The sequence below is a fragment of the Malus domestica genome, chromosome 13 (genome assembly GCF_042453785.1).
Source record: "Malus domestica chromosome 13, GDT2T_hap1".
NCBI lineage: Eukaryota > Viridiplantae > Streptophyta > Magnoliopsida > Rosales > Rosaceae > Malus > Malus domestica.
This window is the reverse complement of record NC_091673.1, coordinates 28,614,927-28,636,857: the sequence shown is the minus strand read 5'-3', so window position 1 is coordinate 28,636,857 and position 21,931 is coordinate 28,614,927. Positions and strand designations below refer to the sequence as shown.

Below are 21,931 nucleotides of genomic sequence, written 5' to 3'. Positions count from 1 at the left end.
GAAGGGTCAGAGAGAGAAGAGAGAGATTGAGACGATTCGAGAAAGGAAGGAAAGGAATGATCGAGAGAGAGACTGAGCTCCGTGTGTGGTGTGCGTGTGTGGTGTGGTGTGGGGGGTCTCGAAGTGTGTGTGTGGTGGAGTGTGAGTTCTTCACTGTTTTTTACTGTCTGTATGGTGGCGTGTAAGAAAAAAAAAGCATCCAATGCTCCAAATAATTCAAAACCAAATAATTCAAAACCTATCTCTAGCTCTCTGATCCAATGATCCAAATAACTTTTTGCAATTTCAGAGCATGGACAACAAATAATACTGCTTTCATAATGAAATCGTGTGACAGTCAGTCAGTAAGATTCTTTCACATGCAAAACAGTGTCAATGTCTGTTATATACTTACATTCTTTCAATGTATGTGTGGTGGAGTATCAGAGGCATTCACAGAATTTTCGTTTCTTCTTCTTCCCATGCCATTTTCAAAACCATTACAGATCCATTCCAAAGCTTGAACACAAAGGGTTCCATATTTAAGGTAAGTTTACAAACTTAAATTTATATTATTGTAATTTATACAACAACAAATAAATTTGTGTGGACTCGTATGTTAATTTTTTTAAGTAATTAATACTTGCATGTTAATTTTTGTAAGTAATTAAGTAATGTTAACAATTACATGTTAATTTTTTTAAGTAATTAAGTAATGTTGTATAATTATTCCCTAGGATAATTTTAATATGTTTAATGTTATTTATTATTTTATTTCCCTTACCATTTTCAAAGTCATTCCAGATCCATTCCAAAGCTTGAACACAAAGGGTTCCATATTTAAGGTAAGTTTACAAACTTAAATTTATATTATTATAATTTATACAACAACAAATAAATTTGTGTGGACTCGTATGTTAATCTTTTTAAGTAATTAATACTTGCATGTTAATTTTTGTAAGTAATTAAGTAATGTTAACCATTACATGTTAATTTTTGTAAGTAATTAAGTAATGTTGTATAATTATTCCCTAGGATAATTTTAATATGTTTAATATTATTTATTATTTTATTTCCCTTACCATTTTCATTATCAAATTGGATTATTATTCATCACCATTATCAAATTGGTGGATTATTCATTAAATTGGATTATTATTCATCACCATGTTTTATATTAGGATTATTTTTTTATCAAATTGGTGGATTATTCATTAAATTGGATTATTATTATCAAATTGGATTATTATTCATCACTATGTTTTATATTTGTCACAGCCCGTCCCGGAAGTACTTTTGACGGGAATGTGAAATGGCGGAAATGCCCTTGACGTTCTAAGGTACGTGTGTGTGAGATTTTATTGGTTCAAATATTATGCAAGGGTAAAAGAAATATATTAGTAAGGTGGATAATATTGAAAGTTTGATTTTTGTTATGTATGGTTAGGATGAAAATGGATGGTGTGGATTAGTTTGGACCACAAAAATGACCTCTCTCTCCTTCTCTTTCCCCGTGTCTTCTCTGTCTCTCTCCCTCACGATCTCTCACACACACACACCCAAAACGTACGGCACACACCCAAATCCTCCAAAAACTCGACGGATCGAGGCAACCAAGGTATGCATCTTCATCCTTTCGACGTTCTGAGTTCATTGGTGCTAGTTTTAGGAAGTGAAACCCTCGAAATCATGTGGAACCCGAACCTCCATTTTTGAGTTACTGTTCATGCACACGTAAAATGTCGTGTTTCAGGGAATTCTAAGCTTGTAGTGAGCTTAGTGAAGTCCTAAGGAGGCTCGGAGTGCTTCGTTTGAAGGATTTGGACGTCGGGATCACGTGGTTCCATTTTGGCCGAAATTCTTGGGAATTTTCCGGTGAGATTTCTTGATTTTTAGAGCCTTAAACTAGTCTGTCGTGATTCTTCATGTTTGGGGCTTCAATTTGATATAAAATACGAAGAAAATGGGTGAAAAACGAAGGAGAACGAAGAGTTTTAAAACTCGCCGGAAAATGGCCGCCGGAAAAACCAATCCGGCGAACCAAGGTTGGGGATGATGCGCGTGGGGGCGCGTGTCCCCGTGCTTGTCCTGGCGCGTGGGGGCGCGTGTCCCCGTGCTTGTCCTGGCGCGTGGGGGCGCGTGCTGGCTCCAAAATTTTTTCTAAAAATATGTCGACGTCCGTAACGTCGAGTAGATCACTGTGGTATATTTATATACCCAAATTGAGCACCGTATGAGAAAGTTATTACGAATTGTTGGTTAGGTGCTTTAAATAACGTTTTATGGTTATTTTGCATATAGGTGAAAATGTGAATTGACGATCCGACCGTTGGATTGTCACCAAACTTTGATACGTTGTAATACGTAATATTTGAGGATTATAGGAACTTACGGATTGGGAATCCGAGTTACGGATCTTCCGGAATTGGAATTGTAAGTTCATAAAATAAAATGTTAACCGTCACTTAGTTTTGGAAATTGACGGAGATCCGACCGTTGGATGGTGATGAAATTTTAGGAGGTTGTCCTAAAGGTATATTGTGGACCTCTGGAAGTTACGGATTTGAAATCTGAGTTGCAGATCTTCCGGATCGAACTATGTAGTGACGTATTTTATATAAGTTATATATTCTATCGATATGAATTCTGAGGTTGGATTTGATTATTGTTTTAGGCGCCGATCGTCATGACGCCTTGGCGTATTGTGCTAGGGAGTTGTAGGGCGAACTCTAGGTGAGTGGGCAGTTTTGTTTTCATATTACCTATATACAACTATTTTTCCCAGAAAATGCGTTTATATGAAAGTTATGAATTAATTTGCCATGCATGCAATTGTTGAGATACCTAGATTGATACTTGATGCTTATATATATGAATTGACGCGATGGATGCACAGGTGAGTTTTATTATTATTCGGCTGAGTTATTTTATATTAATTGCATCGAAAGCTCTTAAGGTGCACCTAGGTGTTAGTGCTTATATTGTTATTCACCACACCGCACGCTCACCTTGGATCCAAGTAGGTGGATGTCGTACAGACCATGTGAGGGTTCCGACATGCTAGTTGTACAGATCACTAGATGTGATTCCGACTAGTGGGTGACCTTAGTTATGCGCGCTGATGATTGATGAGAGAAGCACTAGAGCGTATTATTACACCTATCATCGTACAGACTACTATACGTAGTTCCGAGTGATGTGCAGTGTTGTGCCGTACAGGTCATAGTTGGTGACTCCGGCAGGGCCATATAGGTCACTGTGGTGACTCCGGCTGAGTGGGATGTTGAGCTTTAGAACCAGCCGTACAGGACCATTGTAGGGTCTCCGGTTGATATATTATTTCACCTGATTGATATTGATGCATTCTGATTATATTTTGGGCATGGCATGTCATTATTGAGATATTATGTTGATGAAATTGAGTTGAGTTTGATGTTGCGTATATATATATGTATATATACTATTTTCTGGGAAAGTATACAGGTTTTTACGGTGAGGGGTTAGAAATGTTTTAAATAAAAGGTTTTCGAAAGACTTTGTTTTACTGACCCACTCAATTTTGTTTTGCGCCCCTCCAAGTTCTAGATTGCAGAGCTTTGGTGGCCACGGGGAATCCAACGGTGTTCTGACAGAATTCACAAAAGTAGGACTCACCCTCGGGTGTTTCATCTTAGTAATTGTATCTTTAAGCTTCCGAACTGTGTAAATGGTTACGTCAATCTCACGTGACGGCCAGCATGCCCTCCTCCGGGACGGGGTGTGTCAATATTAGGATTATTTTTTTTATCAAATTGGTGGATTATTCATTAAATTGGATTATTATTATCAAATTGGATTATTATTCATCACCATGTTTTATATTAGGATTATTTTTTTATCAAATTGGTGGATTATTCATTAAATTGGATTATTATCAAATTGGATTATTATTCATTAAATTGGATTATTATTATCAAATTGGATTATTATTCATCACCATGTTTTATATTAGGATTTTTTTTTTATCAAATTGGTGGATTATTCATTAAATTGGATTATTATTATCAAATTGGATTATTATTCATGACCATGTTTTATATTAGGATTATTTTTTTATCAAATTGGTGGATTATTCATTAAATTGGATTATTATCAAATTGGATTATTATTCATCACCATGTTTTATATTAGGATTTTTTTTTTTTCAAATTGGTGGATTATTCATTAAATTGGATTATTATTATCAAATTGGATTATTATTCATGACCATGTTTTATATTAGGATTATTTTTTTATCAAATTGGTGGATTATTCATTAAATTGGATTATTATCAAATTGGATTATTATTATCAAATTGGATTATTATTCATCACCATGTTTTATATTAGGATTTTTTTTTATCAAATTGGTGGATTATTCATTAAATTGGATTATTATTCATCACCATGTTTTATATTAGGATTATTTTTTTATCAAATTGGTGGATTATTCATTAAATTGGATTATTATCAAATTGGATTATTATTCATCACCATGTTTTATATTAGGATTATTTTTTTTATCAAATTGGTGGATTATTCATTAAATTGGATTATTATTATCAAATTGGATTATTATTCATCACCATGTTTTATATTAGGATTATTTTTTTATCAAATTGGTGGATTATTCATTAAATTGGATTATTATCAAATTGGATTATTATTATCAAATTGGATTATTATTCATCACCATGTTTTATATTAGGATTTTTTTTTTATCAAATTGGTGGATTATTTGTGACAGCCCGTCCCTAATTTTAAGAATTTTTAAAGTTTTAATAAAGGATTTTACAAAAATGCCCTTTGAGGCACGCACATCATTCGAGGTTAATCGTTGTGTCGGGCCATCTAAGATTTGTTTTCTTGACATATCCTCGTAGTACTCGTCGTTACGGACGCGTGGGCGCAGACGGTTCGTGATTTGGAGTTATATCGAAGAAGTTATTAACGTTTGAAATTTGGAATTTTAAGGAATTATAATTTTAGTAAAATATAGAAATTATTTTATTAAAATTTGGATGGCCCAGATTAAAGGATTTTGAAATGGATGGCTGGGATGAGAAAAATGAAAGTTTTGTGTGGGTGTGTGCGTGGGAAGAACCAGAAAACAGAAAAGAGGAAGAGAGATTGGGCAAAAACTGCCCAATCGGAGAAGAAGGAGAGAGAGCGAATCAGAGGCAGAGAGGGGAAGAAACTGACCAATCGGAACAGGGAAAGGAGGAAGGGAGAGAGGGTGAGAAGCGGAGGAAAAGAGGAAATGGGTTGGGGAGAACCCGTGGGTCGTTTCGACCCGGCGGTGCCCACGCCCAAATTCGATGGATTTCGTCCAAATTTCCGACGAATTGAGTCAAGGTACCACTCCTAATCATCATCTAGGCCTTCCCTCTTTACGTTTCACCCCAAGAATCATTGAATTTCGTTGTGATTTCGCGAAGAACACCCCTACGGGTGCCGCGACCCTTTTGTTTAAATTCTCCAAATTTTGAAATGTTTTCTTTCAATTACTAACACCTTTAGCATTCCTTTAGGACCTAGAACAAAGCCCAAGAGGTAATTGAGGCGTTGGAACAAGTTTGAAGGTCGAATTGGAAACACCCAAATTCTAGGGTTCTTCACGGTTTTGGTGAAATTGAAGCACTTCCAGGCCAAATTGGCCTTGGTCTCAGGTATGAAAGTTGTTCTACTCATTGAGATCTTCAAATCTGCAAATTTTGGTAATTTTTGGAAATAGTTGAATTTTCCGGCGAGCCGGGGGCGGCCAACCGCCACCCGCGGCGGCCCGCGCGGCGGCGCGTGGCCAATGGCCCGCCAATGTCATTATTAGCTTGTGATTAAGGTTCTAGGTTCTGTTTTGATAATTGATGGACGTAAATTGAATAATTGAACCTAAGTTGGTTACGATTCGTGGTTAGATGAAAATGTGAATTGACGATCCGACCGTTGGATCGTCATCAAACTTTGATACGTTGTAATACGTAATATTTGAGGATTATAGGAACTTACGGATTGGGAATCCGATTTACGGATCTTCTGGAATTGAAGTTGTAAGTTCATAAAATAGAATGTTAACCGTCACTTAGTTTTGGAAATTGACGAAGATCCGACCGTTGGATGGTAATGAAATTTTAGGATGTTGTCCTAGAGGTATATTGTGGACCTCTGGAAGTTACGGATTTGAAATCTGAATTGCAGATCATCCGGATCGAACTACGTAGTGACGTGTCTTATATAAGTTATGTATTCTATCGGCAGAATTTCTGAGGTTGGATTTGATTGTTGTTCTAGGCGCTAATCGTCATGACGCCTTGATGTACGGTGCTAGGGAGTTGTGGGCGAACTCCAGGTGAGTGGGCAGTTTTGTTTTCGTATTACCTATATACTATTGTTTTTCCCAGAAAAAATGCTTTTATGCGAAATTATGTTTTGAAAATGCCATGCATAGAATTATTTGGAAAATGTGAATTTCATATGAGTTATATGATTGATATATGATGCATACATGTTGCATGGTGCTGTGGAGGCACAGGTAAGTCAGGTGAGTTCGTTTATTCATTGAATTGTTGTTGTTGAGATGTTTGAGCTCATAATCTGCACCCTAGGTGTTAGTGCTTATATTATTCACCACACCGCACGCTCGCCTTGGATCCAAGTAGGTGGATGTCGTACAGACCATGTGAGGGTTCCGACATGCCAGTCGTACAGACCATTAGAGGGGTTCCGACTGGTGGGTGACCTTAGATATGCGCGCTGATGATATGATGAGAGAAGCACTAGAGCGTATTTTACACCTTTCATCGTATAGACTACCTTACGTAGTTCCGAGTGATGTGCAGAGTAGGGCCGTATAGGTCACTGTGGTGACTCCGGCTTAGTGAGATATTGAGCTATTGAATTAATCGTATAGGACCAACTGCAGGGTCTCCGATTGATTCCTTATTTCACCTGATTTATATTTTGATTTATGGCATGGCATGTTTTTCTTGAAAAATGTTAAAGATTTGGGATTCAAGCTTTGAGATTTCATATGGTTATATATCTATATATATATATATATATATATTTCTGAAAAGTGTTAAAGGTTTGAGATTTGAGCTTTTTGCTTATATATATGTTATATATATGCTATTTTCTGGGAAAGTATACAGGTTTTACGGTGAGGGGTTATAAATGTTTTAAATGAAAAGTCTTCGAAAAACTTTGTTTTACTGACCCACTCAATTTTGTTTTGCGCCCCTCCAGGTTCAAGTTAGCAGAGCTTTGGTGGCCACGAGGAATCCAACGGTGTTCTGACAGAATTCACAAAAGTAGGACTCACCCTCGGGTGTGTTATCTTAGTAATTGGAATTTTTTTTAAAGCTTCCGAACTGTGTAAATGGTTACGTCACTCTCACGTGACGGCCAGCACGCCCTCCTTCGGGACGGGGTGTGTCAGTTGGTATCAGAGCCTAGGTTGCAATTCTGGACATCTTGATAATTTCCTAGTGTCTTCTGTCAGAACTATACCACCTCGTAGCGAGCCACGTAGTTCGGATGAGCCTAATTTCCCTGATATAGTAGTTTGGGGGGAAACTATTGCCATTGTGATTCAGTCTATTATCTAAAGGGACCTTTTGAGACTGGTTATAAGTTAAATTTGAATCCCTTAGGGATATGAAGGACCTAAGGGAGCAGATTGATGGCTTAATCAATTGGGAAAAGGCGTTTCAGATTATGCAAGGTTAAGGGAATTTTCCTCCCGATAGGTAGGTCGAGATGATTACCTAGTTTTTGAGTGATGAATCTGCATTTTGATGGAGATAGGAATGTTATCCGACAATATCGGAAGGACAACTGTTTGGAAGTTGTTTAAAGAATTGTTTAAGAAAAGTTCATTCCCCCGGCATATTGTGATGGTAGTAAACAAGAAATTGCAAATGTGAGACGAGGAAAATGACGACGGATGAATATTATAGAAAGCTTACAGACTTGCCTTATTTCCATTCTGATGATGTTGTTAATTCGGTCGAGGTGTTATGTCGTTTTTGGCTGGATGATAAGAAGAAGTTGCGTTCTTTGGCGATCACTATCCATTGTACTTTTTACCAAGAGTTTACGGGATGCTGTTGGGCTTTGAAGACTTTGAGAATATGATCAGCGAGAGTAAAGAGGAATAAGAAAGGAATGAGAATCAGAATAAGACGATAAAGTTAAAGATTCGTCATATCAAAGACCTCGGAGGACTCAGAGCTTCAAAGGAAGTGAAATTAGAGCTAATTTTCCCAGCTTAAGTTTTACTGCCACTGGTCAGAGGCGAAGTGATAGATTTACTAGTGATCCCAGATTTCTGAGACAAGATGACTCTGGTAGAGGAAATGTATAATTGTGTCAAGCTAGATTGCTATGGGGAATCAGTTAATTTTTGTTGACCTGGATGACCAGAGGTTACTTTTGGGGGTAAGTAAAGTGGAGTGAGTTATGCCATTATTCCTGTTGAGAGAGCAAAGAAGATTGTTATCAAAAGGCTGCCAAGATATTGAGTTCATATGGTGCTAAATGATGTTGATCCTAATAGTATGGAAGATGTAAAGATGGTTAGACATTTTCTTGGTGTATTCCCAGATGCCTTACCTAGATTGCCGCCAGGCAGAGATGTGGGTTTTATTATTGAATTGTTTTTAGGTACAAATCCTATGTTAGAGATTGGTTCAGGTTGAGTTAAAAGTTCCATTCAACTTATTATATCACATTGGAAAAGCTCCGGGTTATTTGTGAGGAAGAAAATGGACATTAAGGCTAGGCATTGATATTATGTAATTGAATCGGGTAACGATTGAGAGCTGTTATCCATTGTTGTGTATTGATGATTATTTGATCAGCTCTGAGGCGCCTGGGTACTTTCTGAGATTGACTTGAGGTCTGAATGATATTAGTTGAAGATTAACAGTGGGGATGTTCATAAGACTGAATCCAGGACTCGTTATGGTCATTTCAAGTTGGGAGGCCATACGGAGTGACGAATGCACCTGCTACTTTTATGAGTTTGCTGAAGGAAGTATTCCAGTGATATCTGGACCGGGTTGTTATTGTTTGCCATTGACGAGATTGATAAGATTAGAGCAGTGCATGCTAGATATTTAAAGTTGGTGTTGCAAAGATTGAGGGAACGTTGATGTATGCTAAGTTTAGCAAATGCTAATGTTGGATAAATTAATTATATCTACTTAAGGTATTCAAATGGATTCTTAAAAGAGTAGCAACGATTGAGAATTTGGAACAATTGCGAACTGTGACTGAGGTTCAGAGTTTTCTCGGATTAGCAGGATATTATCGATAGTTCGTCCAAGATTTTAATTATTGCTTCGCCCTTGGCGAGATTGATGAGAAAAGAGGTTAAGTTTGAGTGGGATAAAAAAAAAAATTGTGAGTAGAGCTTCAGCAAGTAAAGTATTCCCTCACTCATGCATCTGTTTTCACACTCCCAGACGATAGTGGTAATTATGTGGTCTATAATAATACTTCTTTGAATGTACTTGGATGCGTGTTGATGCAACATGGTAGGATGATTGCCTATGCTTCAGGGCCATTGGGATCTCATAAGATGAATTACCCTAATTATAATTTGGAATTAGCAGCTATCATCTTTGCTTTGAGAATTTGGAGACATTGTCTTTATGGGAAGAAAAGTGCATGATTGTTACAAATCAAAAGAGTACCCAATATCTGTTTATTCAGAGGTATCTTAATCTTAGGCAACAAAGGTGGAATGAGTTGCTTAGTGATTATGATTGTGTGACGAGGGTGGTCAAGCTAATGTTGTGGCTGATGCATTTAGTAGGAAGACCCCAGTGAGAATTAATGCTTGGTACGCTTGCTATGTTCATCTTCTTGTGGATTTGAAATCTACTGGAGTAAAGTTGAGTATCAAAAATCGAGAAGAAGCCTTACTTGCTAATTTCTAAGTTGGACCCATTTGGTAGATCGTACTCGATACTCGAGCGTTTGACGAAGAAATTCAAGAATTTATTTAAAGCAAGGAATAACGGGAAAAAGAAGGACCTTAGAGTTAGAGAATCAGATGGCAAGCCTATGCAAAAGAACAAAGTGTTTATGCCTAATGGTGTGGAATTAAAGAAAGCAATTTTGACGATGTACATTATTCCACTTCTACAATGCATCCCAAAAGTACTAAGATTTATCATACCATTCGTTCATGTACTATTGACGGGTATGAAAAGAGGAATGGCGAAGTATGTTAGTAGGCGTATCATCAGTCATCAGGTTAAAGCAGAAAGAAATAAGTCTTTTGGAATAATGTAGTCATTTCCCATTCCACGGTGGAAATGGGAGAATATTACTATGGATTTCGTGGACAAGCTTCCTCGTATACAAAATAGTTAGGTTGGAATTTGAATAATAATTGATCGGCTGGTGACGTCAACGTATGTTACTTCAGTATGAGAACACCAACCTTTCCAGACAAGCGCAACATTTATTTGTTTGTTTTATGGAAAAAGAGATTTGGGATCTGTTAAACTTCTTGGGTATGTTGGTCCCTTCAGTTTGTTCCCTAGAGTAACGCCATAAGGCCGTGTAAAGCTATGTCTTGTGTTTCGAAATTGTTAGAATTGGGGACGGATAGTATTCAAGGCCCTGAGTTAGTGGATGAGACTATTCGGAATATTCAAGTAATTAAGTCTAACCTGGAAGTGGGCCAGGATCGGCTGAAGAGCTTAGCAGACAAACATGCCACTGACCGGATGTATATGTAGGTGATCGAATGATTTTGAAATTATCACCTTGGAAAAGTATGATTCGTTTTAAAAAAGAAAAACAAGTAAGTCCTAGATACGTCAGACCATCTGTGATCATTGAACGAGTCAGTGAAGTTACGTACGGGCTGAGTTGCCTCCAGAGCCGATGAAAGGGCATGATATGTTTTATGTTTCGATACTTCGACATTAAACCTCATATCCTTCACGAGTGATACCTTCTCAACCTTTGGAAGTCAATATGGATTTGACGTATGATGAGGAGCCAGTGCCTATCTTGTATTAGAAAGATGATGTACTGAGAAATAAGACTATGAGTTTGGTGAAAGTTTATGGAGGAATCTTTCAGTGGAAGAAGCTACTTAGAAATCAAAGAATCGAATGAGAGAGATGTGTTTCGGGCTGTTTCATGGATATTGATGGATTGTAAAGATTGTGTAAATTTCGAGGACGAAATTTTTGTAAGGTGGGTAGATTGTGACAGCCCGTCCCTAATTTTAAGAATTTTTAAAGTTTTAATAAAGGATTTTACAAAAATGCCCTTTGAGGCACGCACATCATTCGAGGTTAATCGTTGTGTCGGGCCATCTAAGATTTGTTTTCTTGACATATCCTCGTAGTACTCGTCGTTACGGACGCGTGGGCGCAGACGGTTCGTGATTTGGAGTTATATCGAAGAAGTTATTAACGTTTGAAATTTGGAATTTTAAGGAATTATAATTTTAGTAAAATATAGAAATTATTTTATTAAAATTTGGATGGCCCAGATTAAAGGATTTTGAAATGGATGGCTGGGATGAGAAAAATGAAAGTTTTGTGTGGGTGTGTGCGTGGGAAGAACCAGAAAACAGAAAAGAGGAAGAGAGATTGGGCAAAAACTGCCCAATCGGAGAAGAAGGAGAGAGAGCGAATCAGAGGCAGAGAGGGGAAGAAACTGACCAATCGGAACAGGGAAAGGAGGAAGGGAGAGAGGGTGAGAAGCGGAGGAAAAGAGGAAATGGGTTGGGGAGAACCCGTGGGTCGTTTCGACCCGGCGGTGCCCACGCCCAAATTCGATGGATTTCGTCCAAATTTCCGACGAATTGAGTCAAGGTACCACTCCTAATCATCATCTAGGCCTTCCCTCTTTACGTTTCACCCCAAGAATCATTGAATTTCGTTGTGATTTCGCGAAGAACACCCCTACGGGTGCCGCGACCCTTTTGTTTAAATTCTCCAAATTTTGAAATGTTTTCTTTCAATTACTAACACCTTTAGCATTCCTTTAGGACCTAGAACAAAGCCCAAGAGGTAATTGAGGCGTTGGAACAAGTTTGAAGGTCGAATTGGAAACACCCAAATTCTAGGGTTCTTCACGGTTTTGGTGAAATTGAAGCACTTCCAGGCCAAATTGGCCTTGGTCTCAGGTATGAAAGTTGTTCTACTCATTGAGATCTTCAAATCTGCAAATTTTGGTAATTTTTGGAAATAGTTGAATTTTCCGGCGAGCCGGGGGCGGCCAACCGCCACCCGCGGCGGCCCGCGCGGCGGCGCGTGGCCAATGGCCCGCCAATGTCATTATTAGCTTGTGATTAAGGTTCTAGGTTCTGTTTTGATAATTGATGGACGTAAATTGAATAATTGAACCTAAGTTGGTTACGATTCGTGGTTAGATGAAAATGTGAATTGACGATCCGACCGTTGGATCGTCATCAAACTTTGATACGTTGTAATACGTAATATTTGAGGATTATAGGAACTTACGGATTGGGAATCCGATTTACGGATCTTCTGGAATTGAAGTTGTAAGTTCATAAAATAGAATGTTAACCGTCACTTAGTTTTGGAAATTGACGAAGATCCGACCGTTGGATGGTAATGAAATTTTAGGATGTTGTCCTAGAGGTATATTGTGGACCTCTGGAAGTTACGGATTTGAAATCTGAATTGCAGATCATCCGGATCGAACTACGTAGTGACGTGTCTTATATAAGTTATGTATTCTATCGGCAGAATTTCTGAGGTTGGATTTGATTGTTGTTCTAGGCGCTAATCGTCATGACGCCTTGATGTACGGTGCTAGGGAGTTGTGGGCGAACTCCAGGTGAGTGGGCAGTTTTGTTTTCGTATTACCTATATACTATTGTTTTTCCCAGAAAAAATGCTTTTATGCGAAATTATGTTTTGAAAATGCCATGCATAGAATTATTTGGAAAATGTGAATTTCATATGAGTTATATGATTGATATATGATGCATACATGTTGCATGGTGCTGTGGAGGCACAGGTAAGTCAGGTGAGTTCGTTTATTCATTGAATTGTTGTTGTTGAGATGTTTGAGCTCATAATCTGCACCCTAGGTGTTAGTGCTTATATTATTCACCACACCGCACGCTCGCCTTGGATCCAAGTAGGTGGATGTCGTACAGACCATGTGAGGGTTCCGACATGCCAGTCGTACAGACCATTAGAGGGGTTCCGACTGGTGGGTGACCTTAGATATGCGCGCTGATGATATGATGAGAGAAGCACTAGAGCGTATTTTACACCTTTCATCGTATAGACTACCTTACGTAGTTCCGAGTGATGTGCAGAGTAGGGCCGTATAGGTCACTGTGGTGACTCCGGCTTAGTGAGATATTGAGCTATTGAATTAATCGTATAGGACCAACTGCAGGGTCTCCGATTGATTCCTTATTTCACCTGATTTATATTTTGATTTATGGCATGGCATGTTTTTCTTGAAAAATGTTAAAGATTTGGGATTCAAGCTTTGAGATTTCATATGGTTATATATCTATATATATATATATATATATATTTCTGAAAAGTGTTAAAGGTTTGAGATTTGAGCTTTTTGCTTATATATATGTTATATATATGCTATTTTCTGGGAAAGTATACAGGTTTTACGGTGAGGGGTTATAAATGTTTTAAATGAAAAGTCTTCGAAAAACTTTGTTTTACTGACCCACTCAATTTTGTTTTGCGCCCCTCCAGGTTCAAGTTAGCAGAGCTTTGGTGGCCACGAGGAATCCAACGGTGTTCTGACAGAATTCACAAAAGTAGGACTCACCCTCGGGTGTGTTATCTTAGTAATTGGAATTTTTTTTAAAGCTTCCGAACTGTGTAAATGGTTACGTCACTCTCACGTGACGGCCAGCACGCCCTCCTTCGGGACGGGGTGTGTCATTATTCATTAAATTGGATTATTATTATCAAATTGGATTATTATTCATGACCATGTTTTATATTAGGATTATTTTTTTATCAAATTGGTGGATTATTCATTAAATTGGATTATTATCAAATTGGATTATTATTATCAAATTGGATTATTATTCATCACCATGTTTTATATTAGGATTATTTTTTTTATCAAATTGGTGGATTATTCATTAAATTGGATTATTATTCATCACCATGTTTTATATTAGGATTATTTTTTTATCAAATTGGTGGATTATTCATTAAATTGGATTATTATCAAATTGGATTATTATTATCAAATTGGATTATTATTCATCACCATGTTTTATATTAGGATTATTTTTTTTATCAAATTGGTGGATTATTCATTAAATTGGATTATTATTATCAAATTGGATTATTATTCATCACCATGTTTTATATTAGGATTATTTTTTTATCAAATTGGTGGATTATTCATTAAATTGGATTATTATCAAATTGGATTATTATTCATCACCATGTTTTATATTAGTATTATTTTTTTTATCAAATTGGTGGATTATTCATTAAATTGGATTATTATTATCAAATTGGATTATTATTCATCACCATGTTTTATATTAGGATTATTTTTTTATCAAATTGGTGGATTATTCATTAAATTGGATTATTATCAAATTGGATTATTATTCATCACCATGTTTTATATTAGGATTATTTTTTTTTATCAAATTGGATTATTATTCATTAAATTGAATTATTATCAAATTGGATTATTATTCATTAATATTAGGTTTTATTATTCCATATTATTTGTATAATTACTTAAATTTTTACAATCATTTTCTTTACTTTGTATTTAATTCTTCTGTAGAATAACTTTATTATTTAGGTTCTCTTATTTTATCAAAAAATAATTGTCTAATTTTCATGAAAAATAAATATAGGTACGTTTAAGATGTCCAGTAAACGTGATCCAGCTTGGGAACATGGAGACCCAATAAACGGAAACAAACATGGCACAATTTGCAAATATTGTGGTCGGGTAATGAAGAGTGGCGGAGTGACACGACTGAAGTATCATCTTAGTGGATTTGATCCATCAAAAAATGTCCAACGATGCGATAATGTCCCCCCAGAAGTGAAGGCATTCATCAGCACATTATTAAAAAATAAAAAACAGCAAAAGGAAAAGATAACACAGGGAATGGAAAATATTCGAGCTGGGCTACGGGGAGAAGTCTATGGCCAAGCGGTTGACAGTGATGATGATGACGATGAGGACGAATGTGATGATGACATGGGACCTGAAGAACGACGCAGTTTGAAACAAGCATTACGTGCCTCCAAATAGTCAGCATGGGAAAGAGAACACCTTCATAAAATTCCTAATAGGGGACAAGGTTCCGGGACAAGTGGTGGTGCACAAATGAGACTGGGAGGCAGTCTTAGAGAATCACAACCAACACCACCAATAGCCCCAAGTTTATATAAGTCATCCAACGCACGTCAAAAGAGTGTTTGGAGTTATTTCAAGGGAGGTAATGTGAAGGAGGGAATGGGGCGTCTAATTAGCAAGTTCTTTATCTATGAAAATGTCCCTGCTGCGAAGGCATCATCACATCATTTCAAAAATATGGTAGTGGGATGTCAACAGGCCGGTGTTGGAGTACAACCTCCCACTCCCTATGAGATAAGAAACAAATATTTGGATATGGAGTATAAAGACATTGGCGAGTATGTTAACAAGTTGAGGTCAAAGTGGGAAACTAATGGTTGCACAATCATGTGTGACGGATGGACCGGCCCGACCAAATTATCTATCATCAACTTCATGGTATACTCCAAGGGAAAGACAATTTTTTTGAAGTCTGTTGATGCTTTTGACCATATAAAGAATTACAAGTATATTTACAAATTATTGAGGGATGTAATCATGGAGGTGGGAGAGCATAATGTTGTCCAAGTCGTGACCGACAAAGGTTCTGCATTTGTCAAAGCTGGAAAAAAGTTAATGAAGCATCATAATGTGTTTTGGACATCATGTGCAGCACATTGTATTGATCTCATGTTTGAGGCAATGGGGAAGAGAGAGAATGTTGCTACTGTGGTCAAAAGAGCTAGAACGATCACAAATTATATTTACAATCACGGTTGGTTGTTGGCAAAGATGCGTGAATTTTGCAAAGGAGAAATTATTCGTCCAGCTACCACTCGATTCGCCACCAACTATATTGCATTAAACAGCCTACTCAAGAAGAAAGCAGGGTTGAAGCAACTATTCACTAGTGACGATTGGGCTAACCACAATTTCAGCCGCTCAAATACAGGTCGTATGGTGGAAAGTATAGTGCTTGATCATGCTTTTTGGACTCAAACAGAACATGTGTGTCAAGTGTTTGAACCTCTTTACAAAGTTTTACGGATCGTTGACACAGAAGTGTATCCTACTATGAGGGCAGTATATGAGTTGATGCGTTTAGTGAAGGTTGAATTGGAAAGAAAACATGGTGCAAGGTGGGTCATAAAAATAATTGAAGACCGATGGTATAAAACATTATACCACGATTTGCATGCAGCAGGTATAAATTATGTCATAATTTGCAATTCATTTCTTTAGTTGCATAAGTATTATTTCTCTTATTAGAGTATGTGTTTCTTTGAACAGCATATTATTTGAATCCCCGATACCAATACAGACCCGGTGTTGGAGATGATGGTAACCTTATACGTGCTGTACATAATGTATACTCTAAATTAGACCCTGCATCACCAGCAGTTGGCCAATTTGGAAATGAGGTACACAATTACTTAAATTATAATAATTACTTTGTTGGATTAAACTAACACAATTTATTGTATTCAGCTAACATGGTTTAAAGATGCAAGAAGAACATTTGGAGAACCAACATCAGTTGCTGCTCGAACAAATATGTCTCCTAGTGAGTATAAACATATTTCACTATAAGTTTATAATAGAATTTGTTGGAGTTATTAGGCTTATCAACATTATTTTTCATTGTAGCTGAATGGTGGATCATGTATGGGACCGATGCACCAACTGTGAGAAAGTTAGCAATAAAAGTATTATCACAAACAGCTTCCTCATCTGCTTGTGAAAGAAATTGGAGCACATTTGCACTCATACACACAAAGCAAAGAAATAAGTTGGCTCATAGTAGCTTGGAAAAATTAGTTTATTGCTACTACAACATGAAGCTTCAAATTCGAGATAAGGAAGCAGAAATCGATCATGTCGACCGTGGTGACCCACTAGATGTGTTTGATATTGTTGGTGAAGATGATGATACGGAGGGTAACCAACTTTTTCAATGGATTAGACCTCTTCATTTAGATGATGATGAAGGCAACCCAGCTCCCAGAGTTGCTGAAGAAGCACGTAATGAAGGGATAAATGTAGAAAGAGTATTAGAGGATGAGGTGGGATCTAGCAGCTCTGACTCTTTCGAAGAACTTTTGCACCCAAGACCAAGAAACACTGGAATTCCACCTTCTTCCAATCCTACACAACCACAACATCGTGCTGATACTAATGATAGCTCTAGTACAAGGTCAGGAGACTCACCTACCACCGGAGGTGGGAATGATGAAGGACATAGTGGAGCTGGAGGTAGTTGTGGTGGATATGGAAACTATTATGGACCACCACCTCCCGGATATATGAGCCCCTTCACTGGTGAGGCAAACTTCACGCATGCAACACAGGATGATGACCATGGCAGTAGGCGGGCAGGACCAGGAATTGGTGCCATAGGGAAGGACTATACTCGCAGAGAAAGAGGCAAGGGGATTTTGTCAAGTCAAGAAGATGACTCGTTATCTAGAACTTCAGACTCTATTGGATTGGGAAGTAGTAACTATGGTTATACTCATAACCAACCATTTCCCTACCCTTCATATCCCATTCCTGTTGGGATGGAATCGAGCGACTCATGGAAACAATCCCAGCCTCAATCTTCAAATGATTTTTCTTATGGACAACCTCAACCAATCTCGGATCCATATGGGTGGCATATTAACAATTACATGCAAAACTATTTTGGGGATTTATCATTTGATAACTACTCTTCACAATACACTCATTCTACACATAGAGATGATGAAGATAGTGAAAAATTTGAACCTCATAGGAACTCTATGTGGTACTAAAGTGTAAAATATTGTACTAATTCATTATATATAAATGATTATGGTGTGTTTAGACTTCTTTCATTAATTACTTCATATTTTCTACACTCACAATATTTGTCAGATCGCTATATAATCAACTTGATAATGTTAAATCCATCATGCAATGCATTTCCTTCCAATTTTTTGTGATAAACTAATAGATAATTGACTAAATAAACATCCTACAAAGTTTCAATAAAAATTTCCAAGTTTTTCTTACAATTTCCGTGGTTTCCATGTAATTTTTATCGATATCGATATTTTACCGATATTTCCGTGTTTTCGGACTACCGATATTTCCGATATTACCGATATTTTCTTCCTTGTTTGTGACAGCCCGTCCTGAAGATGTGTATTATTTTATTATCAAGGACCTGAATTTACTATTTTACCCTCGGTTATGAACATTGTGGTGTGTTCTGTATGTAAGTGTTGAAATGGATGGCATGGATGGAAAGGAAAGAAAATAAAAAGAAGAAGGGAGGCCACGTGTGTGTGTGCGTGGCTGGTGGAAGAAGAAGAAGAAGAAGAGATTGGGCAAAGCTGCCCAACCAGAGGAAGAGAGCAAGAGCTCCGGGAGAGAAAGGAGAGAGAGCTGGGCGAATAGAAAGAAGAGAGAGAAAAGCCCTTCCAATCGAAACAGGTAAAGGAGGAAAGGAGGGAGAGAGTGGCGTGGGGGATCGGTCGGATCCCCTTGGCTCGTTCTTGACCCGGTCGACACCCATGCCTATTTTCGATGATTTTCACCTGTTTTTTCGGCGAATTGCTTCAAGAAACCTCATGGGAAACACTCTAGGACCCTTCCTCTATCCATTCCATCTCAAAATTGGAGAGTTTTGGCTTTGAAAATGGAGAAAACCGCAAGAAAGGAGTGCGGCGGCTTCGGCTTCGAATCACCCAATCCCGAAGCAATTCCTTCCAATTGTCACCACCCATAACATCCTTTTGAGGCCTAGAACAAAACCCAAGAATTAGTTAGAGCATCGGAGTGGTTTTGGAGGTCGAATTGAAAACACCCATTTCTAGGGTTCTTCACGGGTTTGATGAAATTGGAGCCTTTCCAGGCCAAATTGGCCTTGACCATAGGTATAAAGTTTACTATACTCATTGAGATCTTCATTTCTGAAAATTTTGGTAATTTTTGGAAATAGTTGGAATTTCCGGCGAGCCAGGGCGGCCAACCGCCACCCACGGCGGCACGTGGCCAGTGGGCCGCCAATGTTATTTTTAAGCTATATTTGATGTCCTGAGTTCAGTTTTGATAGTGGATTAATGTTGGTTGATCATTTAGACTTAATTTCAATACGATTCATAGTTAGGCCAAAAGGTGAATCGACGATCCAACCGTCGGATCATCACCAAACTCTGATACGTAGTAGTACGCAATAATTGAAGAATGTAGGAACTTACAGATCGGGAATTCGATGGATGGATCTTTCCGAATTGGATTTGTAAGTTCATAAAATAAAATGTTAACTGCCACTTAGTTTTGGAAATTGGCGGAGATCCAACCGTCGGATCGTAGCGAAATTTTAGTATGTTATTCTAGAAGCTTAATGTGTATCTAAGGAAGTTACGGATCAGAAATCTGAGTTGTGGATCTTCCAGATTGAGTTATTTGGGGTTATGACCCTACCGTCAAACTTAGTCGACGGTTGACCTTTGATCAACGAGTCTCGCATTATTCTTGAATGCCCTTGAGGATATGTATTATGAATTACATTTTCTATGGATAAGAGTTCTGAGATGTGGTTTGATAACTATTTTAGGCACCGAGCGTTCGGGAGTTATTTTCTATGGATAAGAGTTCTGATGTTAGGGAGTCGTAGCGCGGACCCTAGGTGAGTGGGCAGTTATTTTCAGTATATATATATACTTGATGTTTTTCCCAGAAAACGTATTTAAAGGAAATGCAATTTAAATGCCATGCTATAAATGCCATGCATATACAATTATGTTTCGTGCATGAATTGATGTGTGATACCTTATATATATAAATGTGGTGTTGTGGAGGCACAGGTAAGTTCAGGTAAGTTGTGTTTGGTTATGTAAATCATCGATGATGTGATATGTGATTGAATAATGTTGAGCTCATAAAACTACACCTAAGGTGATTGATTTAGCCAAAGATATGATACATGCCTTTTTATTATGTCGCCCCCGCACTATATGCTCATATTGGATCCACTTTAAGTGCACAGCCTTGTCGTACAGACCTTATTTATGGTTCTGACTAGTAGGTAACTAGCGATTTATCGCCCAGCTATTATGAGAGAATAGAGTTGAGCATAATTATATTACACCCAATCTTGTTGTACAGACCCCTCTTTAGTGGTTCCGACTTATGTGCAGTTTATTGCCGTATAGGTCATTGTAGTGACTCCGGCTAGATTTGACTATTGAGCTATAAATTCAGCCGAATAGACCACCACAGCGGTTCCGGCTAACATATCATATTTCTATGAAATTATTCTTACCTGAATTGTTTACTTTGTTATATCTTGGCATGGCATGCATAAGTTTATGATTATGTGAAGCATGAAATGATTTGATACGCGTTCATATATATATATATATATATGTATATGCTTATATCTATTTTCTGGGAAAGTAACCATATACTTGTGTTACGACGAGGGGTTAGTATATTCAAAGGAAAATAAGGTTTTCGTATAAATGTGACCCACTTAACTTTGTTTTTCGCCCCTCCAAGTCTTAGATAGCTGAGTTTGGTGGCCACGAGGACTCCAACGGTGTTCTGACAAAATCCAAAAAAGTAGGATTCATCTTCGGGTGTTGTATTTTAGTAATCATCCTACTCGACTGCAACTAGATGCTCTTATTGCTCTGAAAGTGTATTTATACACTTAAATTCTCACTGGCATCCTTTCTTAATTGGGATTATTAGTTAAGAGGTTTTAAATTGTTAGTATTTCTCTTACTCTTTATCGCTTCCGTTTCGCGCTCATGGCTACGTCACTCTCATGTGATGGCCAACACGTCTCGACTCCGGTCGGGGTGTGTCAGTTTGGTATCAGAGCCTAGGTTGCAATCCTGTATATCTTGAGAATTTCCTAGTGTCTTCTATCAGAACTATACCGCCTCGTAGAGAGCCACATCATTCAGATGAGCCTAGTTTCCCTGATATAACTCAGTTAGGGAAAGCTATTGCTAATGTGATTTAGTTTGTTATCCGTCCTTCCCAAAGGACTCCCCTTGAGAATGGTTATAAGATGAAACTGAATCATTTTAGGGAAAATGAAGGACCTAAGGGAGCAGAGCGATGGCTCGATCATTTGGAAAAGACGTTAAGCGTTATGCAAAGTCAAGGGAATCTTCCTTTTGAAAGGTGGATCAAGATAACTACTTGGTTTCTGAGTATTGAATCTGCATCCTGGTGGAGACAGGAGGCTTATTAATTGACGCCAGAGGAATTGTTGCTTGAGAGTTGTTTAAGGAATTGTTTAAGAAAAGATTTATTCCTCCGGCATGTATGGATAATAAGAATCAAGAGTTTACAAATTTGAGACAAGGAAAGATGTCGACGAATGAGCATTGTTTGTACCATACTTGACCAATCCCGAAACTACTGAGCAGCGGTCAACGTTATATCGTCAAGGACCCAGAAGAGTTTCCCTCCAACCAGGAGGCCAATCACAGCGCGACACGTGTCGACATCAGAAGCCAATCATAACACGACACGTGTCAACATCAGAAGCCAATCACAACACAACACATGTCAATGTTAGAATCAAACTAGAAACTCTCTTCTATAAATAGAGATCATTCTCTCACAATATTTCCTAATGTCATTTGTACTA

General features: G+C 37.7%; 1 protein-coding gene and 3 long non-coding RNA genes across 4 annotated transcripts; all 4 read left to right on the top strand.

Annotated features, from left to right (window-relative positions):
* Window positions 1-1,486: 1,486 nt before the first annotated feature.
* On the top strand, window positions 1,487-2,707 carry LOC114820464 (uncharacterized). The gene is made up of 3 exons (XR_003767845.2): window positions 1,487-1,597; window positions 1,733-1,854; window positions 2,654-2,707. It is a non-coding gene; the product is annotated as an uncharacterized lncRNA (long non-coding RNA).
* A 2,343-nt stretch (window positions 2,708-5,050) lies between these two features.
* On the top strand, window positions 5,051-7,474 carry LOC139190443 (uncharacterized). The gene is made up of 4 exons (XR_011574682.1): window positions 5,051-5,352; window positions 5,529-5,666; window positions 6,286-6,343; window positions 7,240-7,474. It is a non-coding gene; the product is annotated as an uncharacterized lncRNA (long non-coding RNA).
* A 4,064-nt stretch (window positions 7,475-11,538) lies between these two features.
* LOC139190444 (uncharacterized) lies at window positions 11,539-13,923 on the top strand. The gene is made up of 4 exons (XR_011574683.1): window positions 11,539-11,840; window positions 12,017-12,154; window positions 12,774-12,831; window positions 13,728-13,923. It is a non-coding gene; the product is annotated as an uncharacterized lncRNA (long non-coding RNA).
* A 2,448-nt stretch (window positions 13,924-16,371) lies between these two features.
* Window positions 16,372-18,147, top strand: LOC139190919 (uncharacterized). Its single transcript, XM_070811409.1, has 4 exons — window positions 16,372-16,501; window positions 16,588-16,718; window positions 16,786-16,861; window positions 16,945-18,147. Exons 1-4 carry the CDS (start codon window positions 16,372-16,374, stop codon window positions 18,087-18,089), a joined length of 1,482 nt encoding a protein of 493 aa, XP_070667510.1. The 3' UTR covers window positions 18,090-18,147.
* Window positions 18,148-21,931: the final 3,784 nt, after the last annotated feature.